This window comes from Papio anubis, chromosome 16 (assembly GCF_008728515.1).
Source record: "Papio anubis isolate 15944 chromosome 16, Panubis1.0, whole genome shotgun sequence".
NCBI lineage: Eukaryota > Metazoa > Chordata > Mammalia > Primates > Cercopithecidae > Papio > Papio anubis.
Genome location: NC_044991.1, coordinates 90,487,257 through 90,502,307, shown reverse-complemented (window position 1 = coordinate 90,502,307; position 15,051 = coordinate 90,487,257). Strand labels below are relative to the sequence as shown.

Here is a 15,051-nt window from a genome sequence, read left to right as displayed (position 1 = left end):
CATGAGCCACCCAGTGCCCAGTCCCTTCAAATTGGAGAGCCCAGGAGAGGGGCCCCTTTGGAAGGCTCTGGATGCCCTGTGGGCTCTGGGCTTGATTCTAGCCCCACTCCTGCCTCATGACAAAGCCTGCTCACTCCACTGCTCAAAGAGCCTTCTCAGTTCAGCAGGAGACATTTAATTCCCAGCCCTAGAGAAACCAAGTGAGTGCAACCAAGCTGTGTCACTGGTCACACGATCTGAAGCAACTCAGCTCCCCAGCAGAAGTCAAGTGACCTAGGTGTCCTCCCTGCAGGACGGAGGGGCTGGCTTGGGCTGCTGCTCTCAACAACTGTGTCTGATACCTGCACTGAAGGCTATGACTCTTCCCCAGATGCTGCCTTACCTGCACCTACTTTGGCCATATGCTCTCCTTGTCCCTCAGGGCAAAATCTGTATTGATGCCACCTGACTTCTTTGACCTCTGACTTGTCCACAAACCTTGGGAATTCTCAGTGGTCTGTTTCTGTCCTCATGCTGCAGTGGGAGCTGGCATTTGGGGGTACTTCCTGGCCTCAGTCAGGGCTGCAGCTCCTGTGGGCGCAGGCACTCTCTCCCATCCTGCTGACCCTGCCTATCACTCTCCATTTGGTCTCCAGGTCTGGTCAGTTCCTGGAACGGTTGAATCACAGACAAAGTGTTTGCCCTGAAGCTGTTTTGCACTCACCTCTTTGAGGTATGCTTTGGTGCATGCAGTGCTGCACTAGGGATCTTGGTGGGTTTTCCTTCTGTCAATATCAAGGGTCTCTCTCTGTTCCTTTTTAATACTTTTCATTCTCTCCTCAATGATATGGGTTCCTTCTTCATTTCTGGCACCTATCTTGCTTAGCTGCCTAAGTGGTAATAGTGGACTAGTTACTGAATATTTGTTTGGAAAGGAAGTAGAAGTTCCCACATCACCTCCACAGGCCACAAGGCCCAGAAGCCCAGGTGTGTGTTCTGAGCTTGCCCCCATGCTGTTTGGGACAGAGTGGAGATAAGGCAGGAAGTCCAGCTCATAGTGTCTGTGATGGTTGGGAGAGACCTGGGCAGAAGTGCAGAGGAGCACGCAGGTCAGAAGCCTGCTGAGGGATGACCTTGCTCTGAGACCCTAAGGACCAGGGCTGATGGTGCCAAGTCTCAAAGCAATGGCCCTGCACAAGGAACTCAGCACAGGGCTGGGTATATGAGGGGTGGCCACTCACACACAGGATCTCAACTCCTTCTTGGGCTGGAGACAGAGGGGACGATGAGGCAGGCAGGACCCTGCCTGTTTCCAGATGCAAAGGTGCTGGGGTCAGGGTGGGAGTGCTGTTCTGAGGCAGGAGCCACCGTGCAGGTGACCAGTAGGACAGCAGTGGAGCCGTCTGTTCCCTGCGTGAGGCGCAGAGTGAGGAGGGTCTGCAGGGCCCCGGCCAGGCTTTGATGAGGCCCAGAGAAAGGGGCAGGGCATGCTGGTGAGCCTGTGTGACAGCTAGTGAGATGGCCATGGGGCACCACTGCCCTCCTGGACCCGATTTACCATCAGCCCAGCCCCTCCCCTTCTCCACTGCAGCTGGAGCTGCAGGACCTCAAGGTGGGGTGCACAGAGCCAGGGTGGGGGACACCCTCCAGGGAAATGACTCCCGCCTCGTTTGGGTGGGTGAGCACTCAGTGGTTTATCTGAACTTGGAAATGCTACAGAGCCAAGGGTGTGGGGTGGGCCTTGGCCAAGGTTGCTCCTTCCCTCTCCTTCCACCTGCAGGTGCTTCCTGAGCTTTTCTCCTGGCTTTTCCAGGATGTGGTCGCTCTTGGTGTCCAGACAAACCAGGGAGGAAGGCGCAGGGTTCCTCGGGACAGTGCAGAAAATGTCCTGGCAGGAGAGAAGGGCAGACAGATCTGAAAGGCTGAAGACAGTTGGACACAGGCTCAGGGCCAGTGCCTGGGTTTCCACACGCTGCGTCCAGCAGGGCCGTGGGTGGGCAGGATTGTGGGCAGGGCTGTGGGTAGGGTCATTCTCTGATGGGTCTGTGGAGGAGAAGCAAGGTTGCTTGTCCTTAGCCCTGGGCTCTGTCCTGACTCTCAGGCATCTCGGGCAGCTGCCCTCTTGCCCCAGCTTGGCCAGGAGCCCCTGAGTCTCCTGCCTGTGCTCCTTGGCCCTCCTAGCCCCTGCCGAGTCCCCTCGCTCAAAGGCACCGGCCCCTCACGGGCCCAGGTCACACACCCGTGCCACACTCTGGCCCCTGAAGCTACTTGAGGCCGGAGTTGTGCTGTACCCACCTGCACCCTGTCCCCACACCTGCTCCTGGGACCAGCCCCTCAGCTAAGTTTGCACACAGGGGCCACCTGCCCAGCACTTCCTGAGGAAGGGAGAGGTTACCTGGGGCTACCACAGCCCCCACCCTGCCTCTCTCATCGACACACCCGGGGCCTCACAGGCCCCTCCTGGGACTCCTGTGAGCTTCCCCACAACTGGACCAGGTGCCCACTGAGCAAACACCTGAGCTCCACTCTCCCCGCTGCACTATACCCTGGTCAGGGCATCCTCCATCCCAGCATGCAACTCTGCAGCCCACGAGGTCGAGCAGGCTCCTGGCATGCCAATCCGTCTCCAGGACCCCACACCCTGCGGCCCCACGCCCTGAGACCCCACGCCCTATGGCCCCACGGCCTGTGATCCCACATTCCTGTTGCCCCTACGGGGTCCACAGTTGACCCTACTTTCCCCAGGGCCACCTCACCTGCCTGTGCTGGGCCTTGTGCTCGCAGCACCCCACCCTGGATAGCACAAGGCCCCACCCATCAGCCCCTCAGGAGCTCCTCCTTCCTGGATGCCCTCAGCCCTGGCAGGTGCAGGCAGCAGGGGCTCACCTGTCGCTCCCAGAGGCCCTGGGTGCTAGCCCCCCTGCTGCCCAGGGCTGCCCGTCTGACCAACAGCTCCAGGTTCTCCTGCGAGGAAAGGGAGGGCATATGAGGACGGAGCAATGCAGTGGCTTGGGGCCCTGTTCTGACGGGGACAGAGGGTGTCAGGGCCCCTCCCTGGGTGCAGGCAGCAGGTCTGGTCCTCAGATGGAGGCTGAGATCTGGGGGACAGCAGCGTGCCAGGTCCCTGTGCCCCACACAGGTGCCCCTTGAGCTCCATGACAGGTTTGGGGGGGCATGGCCAGGTGGGGAGGTGTCAGGTGGGGGCCCTGTGACAGTGCCTGTCACCCTTGTCTAGCTGCGGCTGCCTCGGCCAGTGCAGAACTCAGTCCTCGTCTGGCTGGGTCATCTCCCTGTCTGTCCTCCCCATGGACGCCCCTCTCCAGCTCCAGCTCCCAAATCAGCCTTTCCTCCATCTCAGCATCCAAGTCATGACCCACCGCTGCCGCCTCAGAGGAGGAGGAGCACCAAGGTCACGGGAGCCTGTGGCTCTGCGCTGGGTGGGGAGAGGCGGGGGAAGCAGTAGCCAGGAGGATGAGAGGGCGGGAGAGCGGGGATGGGGAGGACGCGAGGGCAGGAGGGAGGGAGGGAGGATGGGAGGTAGGCTGGGCCCTCCTGGGTGGCCCTAAGCAGGCAGCTCGTGTTTCCTGAAGATTGGGGAAGGGGTCACCTTGAGGGCCTCGGAAGGCCAGGCCAAGGCTGAGCTCTGCGTCATGACTGGCTTTGTCTGGGCTTAGGGAAGCCCCGTGTCCTCGCCACAGCACCCCAGAGGCTGGACAGTGGTGTCTCCAGCAGGGGCTGCTGTGCTGACACAGATCGATGCTCCAGCCCCAGGACCAGGGGACAACCGGCTCCCCGCTGGCCACAACTCCCTCCCCAAGAGCCAGGAGCCCAGTACCTCTGCCCTCTAGGTGGCGGCTACCATGCCTCCATTCTCCAGGAAGCAGGGCCTTGCTGTGGGTGCCAGGGGACCCCAGGGGCTCAGTGCCCGGCTCCAGCTTCTGCTCCAAGATGGGCATTGGGGGCCTGGTGTTCTCGTGGAAGGAGTCAAACTTTGACACGTGTGCTGTGGGAAGGAAGGGTGGCAGCGGGATGCAGTGGGAGCCAGGGGATGCGAGGCCTGGGCAGGCCATGCCAGGATACCCAGGTGTGCTAACGGTGGGTAAAGGCGGCCTCCCTCAGCCTGGCCACTGTGAGGACAGACAGGTGTGCTGGGCACAGGTGCAGGGCTACTGGCTTCACTCACTCTGGATGGCGGACTCACAGGCCTGGCTCACAAGCTGGTAGAGGGTGGCGAGGGACTGCGGCTCGCCCTGGAAGGGAAGGTGGTGCAGCTTTGGGACCCGTGTGGCTGGTGCCTTCCCAGGTGATCCCGAGCTGAGCCAAAGACTCTCAGTCTCACTCACCTTCTCTCCTCGTTCCCCTTTGGGCCCCGGCAGCCCCTGATGAGGAGAAGAGAAAAAAAGTCAGCAGGGATGGCCTGAGACCACACACGAGAAGTGCGAGATGGCCCTGGGGTGGATCATGGCTTGGGCAGCCTGATAGCCACAGTGGCAGTGTGACCCCACAGGGCAGGCAGAGCCAAAGCCCAATCCCAAATTCCCAGATCCTAGGAGCTTGTGATCCTTGCCGGCACCCCAGAGCAGGCATGTGAGAAGCTTGGTTCTGCAGCAGAGTCCTGAGTGGGGCTGGAACTTGTGCCACAAAGGACTTGCCTCTGGCTGTAGATTTTTGTGCTAGGGGAGATGGCGGGTGTGGGACACTGCCCAGAGAACAGACCCTTCCCGGGCCCAGGCCAGGCCTGTGCCAGTGCTTCCTTGCCAACTTCTGTCTTCTTCCACCTCTCCAGCTCCTTGGGGAACCTGGAGCCCACGTAAGCGGGGGCCCATGGAGCTGCTGAAAGTCAAGGCATCCCCCAGGGGATACTACACCCCCATCTCCCACGTCTGTCCCCCTATGGGGGATGGTGGTGCCTCCACAGAGCCTGCCGCCCCACCACCTCCCCTCCACCAGGTCTGTCCCGGGTGGGGTTGGGGGAGGTGCAGAACCAGCCCCGCCTCTACTCTCTTGCACTAGCACCAACAAGCTCCCAGCTCAGAACAGGCCTCCAATAACAAATGGGAAGTCCCTGAGTGATCAACAGGAAGTCTTTGAGTGGTCAACAGGAAGTCCCTGGGCTGTCAATAGGAAGTCCCTGGGTGGTCAACAGGAAGTCTCTGAGTGGTCAACAGGAAGTCTCTGGGCTGTCAATAGGAAGTCCCTAGGTGGTCAACAGGAAGTCTCTAAGTGGTCAACAGGAAGTCCCTGGGCCACCAATAGGAAGTCCCTGAGTGGTAAACAGGAAGTCCCTGGCAGTCAACAGGAAGTCCTTGGGAGGTCAACAGGAAGTCCCTGGGTGGTCAGCAGGAAGTCCCTGAGAATATGGGGCTTGCACCCTTCTCTCCCCCACCTTTGACTGGCTGGTGGGTGTTGGAAGTGAACTTACTGTGGGCCCCACGGCCCCTGGGGGTCCTTTCTCTCCACTAGTGCCCCTGGCCCCTGCCATGCCCTGGAACCCCTGCAGAGACACGGAAGTCAGCGTTTGGTTTAGGCCCCCAGCAAATCTGTTCCCACTTCAGCCCTGGTTCCTGGACGTCCCAGGGCCCCCCTGACCTGACAAGGGCAGTGGACCCCCAGCTGGCCCCAGCCTCCCTCAGGCCATTCCTCTGGCAGGCGGTGCCTCCCCTGCCTCCAGGCCCTGGCTCTCCATGCCCTGTGCTCCTCCTCCAGTGCTGTCAGCACCCACGCTGCTCTAAATGTCCCTAGCTGTTCCAGCTGCCCCAGTGTGACTGCAAGTTAGGCTTCCCCCAAAGTGGTGCTTACGGGGAGGCAACTTAGCCTGCAGCACTCAGCCCGAGGCCAACGCCAGGAGACCCCCCATCAAGGTCTCCCAGGAACTGAGTCCTCAGCACAGAGCTCTCACTTGGGGGCATGTAGTGCTCTTGGGCAGACGCTCACCCACCCACAGGGCCCTGCAGAAAGTTCCAGCAGAAGTGAGGCCCTCCCAGCTCACTTCCTGGGGTGACCTAGGGGTAACAGCTGGTGTTCAGACTAGCCTCTGCCTGGCCCCTGGAACACAGGAGCCCTGGGTGGGGGTGGGGGTCATGGGAGGTTGGTGCCTACCCTGGGGCCAGGGGGTCCAGGCAGGCCAGCAGTTCCCTCCAGGCCTCTCATTCCCTGATGGCATAGGAAGGCGCAAGCTGGGTGGGGTTTTTACCTGTACCCAGCCCTCCCATGGTGACAGCCCCCAGCAGCACCCAATACACCCTGTAACCCAAGCAGCAAAGGTGAGGCAGCTGAGGCTGCCAAGCTCCTACTTAGCCACCCCCCACCTGACCCCACCTCAGTGACAACTCCTGCCTGGGGTGGGCTGGAGCTCTCCTGCCTTCTGGCCAGGCCACAGGCTGAAGGGGGTGGTGCAGTGGGTGAGGCATGAGCCCAGGAGGAAGCACCTCCCCCTCCCTATCCCACAGCCTCCACCTCCAAGTCCCCCCACCACCACAGGCCAGTCTCTACCACCCTGACAGAACCCTCCAAGCCCAGAGTCAGCACCTTTGGTCCCTGGAGGCCAACTCTCCCGGGGATGCCCTGGTGGCCGGGGTGGCCCTGGGAGAGAACAGAGGGGCCAGCCAGGCAGGGGCCAAGGTCACATCCAGAAGAGGTGGCCCTGTCTGTGAGGCCTCACCCCCCGACCCCTGTGTCCCCCATGCACTCCCCATCTCCATCCCTGTACTTCCCCCCTCCCCCGCTGCCACCAACCCCTGTGGCCCCCAGCCCCAGCCACACTACCTGCAAGCCTGGGAGCCCATGGTCTCCTTTCTCTCCTTTGACCCCTGGTGGACCCTGGAGGGGGGTGATGGGCTGGACAGTGAAGCGGAGGGGGCACAGGGCAGGAGGGCGGGGAATGGGTGACACTTACCACAGGCCCCGGGACTGCACGTCCTTGGGTCCCCGGTGACCCCTGCTGGCCTCCAGGACCTTCTGGTCCCATCTGTCCGGGAGGCCCGGGCTCTCCCTGGAGACACAGGCAGTGGGGAGGGCCTGAAAAGGCCACTCTGGCTGCCCCTCCTGTGGCCCCTCTGGGTCACAGCCAGCCCTCCTGGCCCTCTGGGCATTCAGGCCCAGGCCCACATGGAGACATCTCCATTAAAGAGGCAGGGGCAGCCCCAGCACCCTCACTGCCCACCCTGGGAGGGTCTGGGAGCACCCACAGTCGGGGTCTGCAGCGCCAGAGAACGGCCAAGCCAAGCCTGTGAAGCCAGTTCCAACCAACTCCACCCCCAGCCCTCCCCTGCCCAACTCTGGGTTCCAACGGGGGTGTGGGGGGCGTTGCAGAAATCACTGAGGAAAAGCCAGAGACCCCCACGGGCCAACTGTAAGGAAGAGATAGAAGACTTTTTTAAGCCCTGGACCCCAAAACACTGGACTCAGGTTTTACGGGAAATCCAGCCCTGTGGGACGCACACTGCTGCTATTTAAACTCAAATTATCTTTTGAACAAAGCAAATCGAGGTTTCAAACACTATAAAGAAAACTGCGACAGTCTTATTTATAAGCATCAATGCAAAATCCAAAACAAAATGTCAGAAGCTGAACTCTGCAGCACATGACACGGATAACGAGAATTCAGCGACCGTGTCAGATTTTCGACGGGTGCACGAATCATCCAGTATTGAGGGATATCCTACAATTAATAGCTCCAAAGGCACAGTCATTTCATTATGTCCATAACGGCACTAGAGCTTGTTTAATGCTCATTCTTGATGTTTTAAATCTAATAAAATGAGAGTGGACGGGCTTCACCACCACACGACAAACTGCGCCTGTCTCTGCTTCCAGGACAGCACTTTAACGGTCAGATGCTAGAAGCACGTTTGTTAAGCCAAGAAGAAAATGAGAATATCTGCTACCACCACGGCTTTCTGACAAAATTCTGGAGTATTCACCAACACCCTACGTAAGAAAAAGCAAACCTGACCATCCCAGACTGAAAAGCCGAAGGTGAAGTGTTTTGCAAAAGTGACGCCACCATAAACCCGCAAACACCCAAGAAAATCGCGCAGATAACTGGAGGCCGGCGAGTGGCTCACGCCGTAATCCCAGCATCTCTTTGGGAGTCGCAGGTGGCGGATCACGAGGCCGTGGTGAGATCAAGACCATCCTGGCTAACACTGTGAAAACCCCATCTCTACTAAAAAAAAAGTACAAAACATTAAAGGCCGGGCGAGGGACGCGCCAGAGTCCCAGTACCGGCGCTGAGGTGTATAGAATGGTGTGCAACCGGTGAGCAAACATTGCAGTGAGCTGGAGATTGTGTCACAGCACTTTGTAGCCTGGGCATTGTGAGCTGGTGACTCTGTCTCAAAAAAAAAAAAAAAAAAAAAAAAAAAGAAGAAGATAATTGAGAAAGAAACCTGTGTGAAAATAATGAGGTAGAAGCTGTAATGAGAGAAAAGACCTAACTTATAATAGCAACAAAAAAGAGGAACTACGTAGGGACGAAGGAGAACCGAGCGGGTCTGTAGGAAGAGACTGTCCCCGCGCTGTACTGAAGGCCACAAAAGGCCCTGTGAACCAACGGCAGGATGGCCGTGTTTTGGACGAGAAGATTCAATACCATAAAAGCGTCATCTGTTCCCAACTATGTCTATAAAGCGAATGCGTCCCAATAAAAACACCAACTCAATTGTTGAGGTTAAATGGATAAGTCAATTCTACAGTTCACTGAACAATGAAATAAGCAAAGAGAGCCAGGAAAAAAATTTTGGGGAATACAGAAGAGGACCAGCCCGCCTGGCATTAAAATTTTAAAGAAATCTGTAGTAATTTAAGAAGCACTGCCCTCGCATGTGAACAGCAGACAAATCAACGGGACGGATTTGGAGCGCCTGAAAACCCCCAAAATACACAGGGGCCTTGGGACATCACGAGAGCAACAGCGTTTAACTTCCACGAGGGGCGGGCTGTGTAAGGAAAGACTCAGGCGACCACGGGTGGTCTGTGAAGAGGTGAAGCTGGAGTCCTCCCCGTCCTCCGTCCTCCCCAGCGTTGTAACAAAATCAGCTCTAGAGGAATCCACCTGGAGTACTGAAAAGGGCCTGCAAGCACCAGGAGGAACCAGGAGGAGGCGCTCTCTACTCTCGGAGTAAGGAAGACCCTTTAACACAAGATACAGAAGCCATAGCACAGAGCACTAACACGGACTACGTAAAAGTTATTTTAAACTCTGTATGGAAACGCACATCGCCAACAAGGTCAAAAGACAAGAAAATGCCAAACGCAGTCAAAACTCACATCACAGACACAGGGCTGGTTCCAGCAAGTAAAAAGCGTGCCCACCAATTATTAAGAAAAGTAACAGTGGAGAAGTCAGAGGACATCTCCAGCAAGAAAACATGGGACACTTTCAAAGGGCGTTCACGCTGCTTGGAAGAGAAATGCATTTTCATCTATCAGATGGCTCCCGAAGCAGCCAGTTACACAAGATGGGGGTGGGAAGCCAGTGCTGGCTTGTCGCGGGGGAGCACCTTGCACGGCTCTGCAGGGCCAGTGTGGGGACATCCACCCCAAAGCACAGGGGCCCGCGTGTGCCCTTCCACCCAGCAACTCTCCTAGGGAATCTGAGCCTGGGATGCACGCTCAGGCTCCAGCACAACCACCAACAAAGGCAGTGCAGGTGCAACAGGACAGCCCCGCCAGAGCCAGGCTCACGTCTGTGCTCACGGGGATGTGGAACTCTCCGGAAGGCTGCCGGGAGAGAGGCGGGTGTCGGGGTCGGAAGGAGGACGGCCTCGCTGCACGCCGACCACACTTTTGGCATCTGTGTCATGCTTGTGCAGTACCGTGGTTTAGGTAAATGCTTAGAATCGAGCCCGGAGGGTGGCCCTCTCACGTCTGGGGTGGGCGCTGCTGTCATTGCTGGGTGCACTGTCTTCAACATCCGTCTCTGCAGAACCAGAACCCCCACCCCCGAAACACCTCCCCGCACACTGCGCATATGCTGCTACATCTGAAAATACTTTGTGGGCCTAAGCTCCTGGGCCCAGCCCAGCACACAGAAGGCATCTGGCTCGTGCCTGCCCCGTAGAAATCAAGGGCGGCCTTCAGGGCTGACAGGACAGGTGGCCTCACCTCCCCAAGCCTCAGATTCCCCTGTCGGGCCATGGGGTTCATCCTCTCTCTCTGGGTGAAAAGGGGACTTCCACCGTAACCAGGCCCAGGCCAGGCGCCCAGCAGGCACACGGGAGAGGCCAGTCCAAACCCCCTGGACCCCTGGGGTGCTGGGGTCCCTGCCTGTCTGCAGCTTGGGGAGGCCCCGCCCTGCCTAGGGAGGCTCCATGCAGCTCCCTGCACTCTCAAGAGCGCCCTGGGAGGGGCGTCCTCTTCTAGCAGGCCAGATCCAGGCCCCCCACCTCCCAGGACTCACCAAAAACTTACCCTGGGCCCGGGGAAGCCCTGCTCTCCCGGAGTGCCGTTCCTCCCAGGGAGGCCCTGCAGAGGCACAAACAGGGCTAAGCCCCCAGAACCACCCCAACCGAGGCACAGGGGCACAGACCAGCCGCTCAGCCCCATGCCGGGTCCACCCTGAGCACCTAACCCCACCCAGCCCTGGTCTGTCCACTGCTGTCAGGGGGAAGGAAAGGGGCTTCCAGGGCAAGGACACACGAGCCCGTCCTTCCCTCTCTCAGTCAGGCATTCCAGGTTCAGACCCCAGCCCCCTGAGCAGACAGGGCTGTGGACACTGCGCTCAGAGTGAGTGCGCTTGACCGGTCCCAGGGAGCCAGCTCTGGAAGCCCCAGCCATCACCTGCGGGGTGCTGGAACCTTGGGGTGAGCAGAGGCAGCTGCGGCCATGGCAGGTCCAATGACCTCTCAGGTCCCCATAGCAGGGGTCCAGGCCTGGGCAGAGGGACTCTACAGCTCCTGCTGCAGGTGAGCTGGGCTGCCAGCACCCAGGACAGCGGCCGTCCGAGTGGCTGTGACTCACAGCCGGCCCGCGTCACACCCTGCAGCCACAGCACAGTTCTGGATCCCAGCTGCACCTGGACCTGTCCCAAGCCTGACACTGGATTCTGCACCAGGGGAGGGCTCGTGGGGGCAGGGGCAGCCTGGGGGAAGGAAGGAGCTGCGCCTGGACTCCCTGCCCAACCCTGACATTGAGAAACACTGGATTGCACACCAGAGGAGGGCTTGCTGGGGAAGCCCAGCCTGGGGGAAGGAAGGCGCTGGGCCAGGCCTCAGGGCGGAGGCTCATGAAGTACATCCCAGCTCTGCGGCAGGACGGGGGGGATGGGCTGGGGTGGGAGGGCCTGGGTTCCACATCCACCAGTGGCAGCAATACGTTGGCCAGGGTTCCCCGGTCACCCCAGGGAGACACCACTGGACTCACTGGGGGTCCCTGGGGCCCTGGGGGCCCAGGGGTCTCTGAGGAACAGGAGCAGGCAGACACGAAGGCCGGGCAGGTCTCTACATCCCTCTGGAAGAAAAGACACCTGCTCATCAGAGAGACCCTCTCCCCGGCTCTCGCCTGACCCGAGAGCTGAGCTCAGCCAAGCACACCTGGGCTCCAGGGAGACTTCCAGGCCTGCACCTGGGAGGCAGGGGTGAAGGTCGGGGCACAAGTGCACAGTGGGCAGGTCCCGGGCTCAGGCCACTAAGCCCCTGCGTGTGCAGCCAGCCCTGGGTACCCACCCTGCCAGGCTGTCCGCATGAGCCCAGGACAGAGTGGTGCCTTCTCCCTCCCTCTCTCCCCCATCTGGGCCCCCAGTAGAGCCAAGCCCAGCACAGAGTACACAGAGGAGTCACCGAGGCTGGGAGGGGCTCTCTGGCCTGGCTGTGGGACCCTTCCTGACTCATCTGCATGTGGCTGGGCCCACAGAGGTGGGCGTGGCCCTGAGTGGGGCCAGGGGTTCCCAGCCCAGGGGTTCCCAGGGCCTCCAGGACTCTCCGTCCAGCCCCCCTGGGTTCACCCTCTGGCCCTGAGGCCACCTCCTCTGAAAGCCTTCCCTGATCTCTCCCAGCACAGTGGCAATCTGGACAGGCCAAGACCCCAGGCACTCTGACCCTCAGTGGGCACCAGCCCTAACTTGCTTCGTGGAACAGGGGCAAGAGACGGGGCACACCGAGGCAGGGAGCTCACAGCACCGGTCCTCGTCGGCCCAGGTGTCACTGCACACGATCTGCAGTGTCTGGAGCTGAAACTGCAAGGCAGGGGAGCCGGCTCAGCCCCAGGGGCTCAGAGAGGCGGCCAGCCCCAACCAGCGCAGCCCAGCAGGACAACTCACCGCGGCCGAGCTGCTCCGGGGGCCCCTAGCCTTGGCCAGCCTCCCCAGCGTGATGAAGCCGGCAGAGGGTGCGCTGCCCACCTCCCCGAGGGGCCGCTCAGCCACCTTTTGGCAGTCCACATAGAGCCTGACCTTGGAGCGGCCCACAGCCACGTGCACCTGCGAGACAGCACGGGAGGTTCCCCACAGCCCAGGCAGGGCCAGTGCCCACCTGAGCCCCCAAGGCCAGGCCAGAGCTGGGGAGTAACACCCATCACCGGGGCCTGGGGTCAGGAGCCTGATCTCCCCTCAGGTTTCAGGGGACCCTGGGAGAGCTCCCCCTTACTGTGCCTCGGCTTCCCCCCTGTAAAATGGACCAAACGGCACCTGCTGCAGGAGCCTCCGGGATCTGTGGGTCCCAAAGAGACGGGCTGGGAAGCTCTTCGACTCCAGTTAAGATGGAAGAGCTGGGTAGAGGGACAGAGCCCTAGGTCAACCTTCCCTCCCAAGGAAGGTCCTGCTCTTCTAGAGAGAGGAGTAGGGATCCAGCAGGGCCCTCTGGGGCTGGGCTGCCCCAGAGCTGGGGGAACGGGGGAGAGTGGTGTGAACTGCAGCCTTCCAGGACCTTGTGGAAGCTCCCGAAGAAAATCTTCCTCACTTCCTGCGGGTCGAAGGTGGCCTCCTGCAAGGCAGCCCTGGGGTCGCGGTGGAAGTAGGTCAGGGACTTCCTCCCGGCTGCCAGGGAAGGGGTGGAGCAGGTGAGAACGGGCTGCAGCCAGCCGAGCCTACACCCTGAGCAGCGCGGCCCTCACGACAGGCCAGGAGCAGCCCTGAGGGTGCCAAACTGAAGGTGACCCTCAATGTGGCCCACGGCCCCCTGACCGGGACACCTGCCTCCCACCCAGGGTGGGCGCCCACACCCCTGCTGCCTGGGGGTGCTGAGGGCCTGGCCTGGAGGCTGGACTTCCTCCGACGGCCTCCCAGGGCTCTGGGGCCTCCCTGCCCCCACTCCTCCTGACTGCTGGGGGCGACGCGGGGCCCACATCACCGTCCAGCAGAACCCCGAGGACGGGCTGGAAGTCCTCGGCTGTCATCTGCCACAGCGCAAAGGCCTCACGGGGCGTCTCAGGAAGCACGCGCACAAGGAAGACGATGGTGTGCTCTGGAGGGAGCGGGGCTGGGTGGACGTCACTGTGGGGTTGGGGGAGGTGGAGGCACATGAGCAGACCCGAGGGCGGCCAAGCCTGGCAGGACGATCCGCTCACCCAGCCCCAGCCCCAGCCCCAGCCCCAGTCCCTGAAGCTGCTCTGAGGGTCATGGTGGACCCCTGCACCCGTACGCCCTTCCCAGCTGTAGACTCAGCGTGGAGGCTGTTGGCTCCATTAGAGCCCAGACTGGTGGGTCCACAGAGCTGAGGGTCTATGAGGCCACATGGGGCTTCCCTGCCTCGGTTTCCCATGAGTAACATGGGGTACATAAAGGACAGAATCCCCTCCCATGGAATGAGAAGGATTCAACAGAAGTACTCGGAGGCACCAGGCCCAAGGTCATCTCAGGTCACATCTCAGATGACCCCAGCAAGGGCTCACCAAGACCCGTGCTCCTGGGGGCCCCCGTGAGGGTGAGGGGTGCCGGGCCAGGACACCCCACAGGAGGGTCTCAGGGTCACTCCTGAAAGGCGGCTCTGCTCTCGGGAGCAGCTCCCCTGACTCACACTCATTGGCAGTGCCCAGCGGGTCCTCGCCAGTGCCCAGCCAGACGCCCTGAGGGCCGGGACCAGGGTCTTGGTCCCCTCATGTTTCAGGGAGCAGGGTCTCTAGCCCCTGACATAATTGGGGTCCCAATGGCCGCAGCCTCCTATCTGGCTTCCACTCACTCTTAGGATGAAAACCAACAGCCCAAGAAAGACCCTGCCCAGCCACCTTCCTGCAGTCCCGAGAGCAGACCGACCCGGGGCCTGGGCACCGCGGTGCCCCCTCAGGAGCCTCCTGGCCCCACACAGCAGGAGCCCTCCACTCTCGGCGTGGCAGCCCTCACGGGGCTCCACCCTGGGTGGCTGCACCTAGAGAACCATCCGCCTCCACCTCTCGGGCCGCGAGCTCCGGAAGGGCAAACAGGCATGGGAAGCGCCCGCTCAGGCTGCGAGGCCAGGAGGAGCCCTCCTTTGAGAACAGGGACTCATGGAAACAGTGGCCCCGTGGTGAACAACTTTGGCTGTCTGGTCCCAGGAGGGTTTGCTTGAAAGCAGAGAGCTTGGGGAGGCACCCAGGAGGCCCTGGAGCCGCCTCGGGCTGCAGGCGATCAGAGCTCCCACTTCGCCCACCCATAAGAACACCCGGCTCAGCACGTGCACCTGAGACCACTGAGGAAGAAGAGAGGAGGGCAGGGGGCGACTACACCACCTGAGACCACCAAGTAAGAGGGCTCTGCAGCCCGCTGCCCAGAGAGGAGGGCGGGGTGTCTACATCACCCTGAAGAGAAACTGCCATGGGGGCGGAGCGCAGGGGGTGTGCGCAGCAAGACTGGGGGAGGGAGAGGATGGTGAGGGAAGCTGGGGAACGGTCATCGAGTTCAGCCACGAAGATGCCGTGGTGACCAGGGGGCCACGGCCGAGCACAGCACAGGGGCTGGCGGCTGTGTGGGGAGAAAACAGGCTGGGAAAGACAATCCTAAGCCCCAGCAGTGCTAGATGAGTTTTTAAATATATATATTTCTGTAATTTTAAAATCTCTGTTACAGAATGGAACTCACCTTTGTAACTTTTTTTTTTTTTTTAAGAGACGGAGTCTTGTTCTGTTGCCCAGGCTGGACTACAGTGGCACAATCCTGGCTCA

The 15,051-nt window shown here is 60.5% G+C and overlaps 1 protein-coding gene across 1 annotated transcript in view; it reads right to left on the bottom strand.

Annotated features, from left to right (window-relative positions):
- Nucleotides 1-2,796: 2,796 nt before the first annotated feature.
- The window catches only part of COL20A1 (collagen type XX alpha 1 chain), a 36,013-nt gene continuing 23,758 nt past the window's right edge, over nt 2,797-15,051 (bottom strand). Inside the window, 15 exon segments of the mRNA XM_031656034.1 lie at nt 2,797-2,898; nt 2,900-2,943; nt 3,815-3,982; nt 4,163-4,229; nt 4,323-4,358; nt 5,402-5,473; nt 6,079-6,132; nt 6,508-6,561; nt 6,745-6,798; nt 10,393-10,446; nt 11,344-11,430; nt 12,077-12,154; nt 12,239-12,397; nt 12,843-12,952; nt 13,266-13,408. Coding sequence (XP_031511894.1) covers nt 2,797-2,898; nt 2,900-2,943; nt 3,815-3,982; nt 4,163-4,229; nt 4,323-4,358; nt 5,402-5,473; nt 6,079-6,132; nt 6,508-6,561; nt 6,745-6,798; nt 10,393-10,446; nt 11,344-11,430; nt 12,077-12,154; nt 12,239-12,397; nt 12,843-12,952; nt 13,266-13,408 — 1,282 coding nt within the window.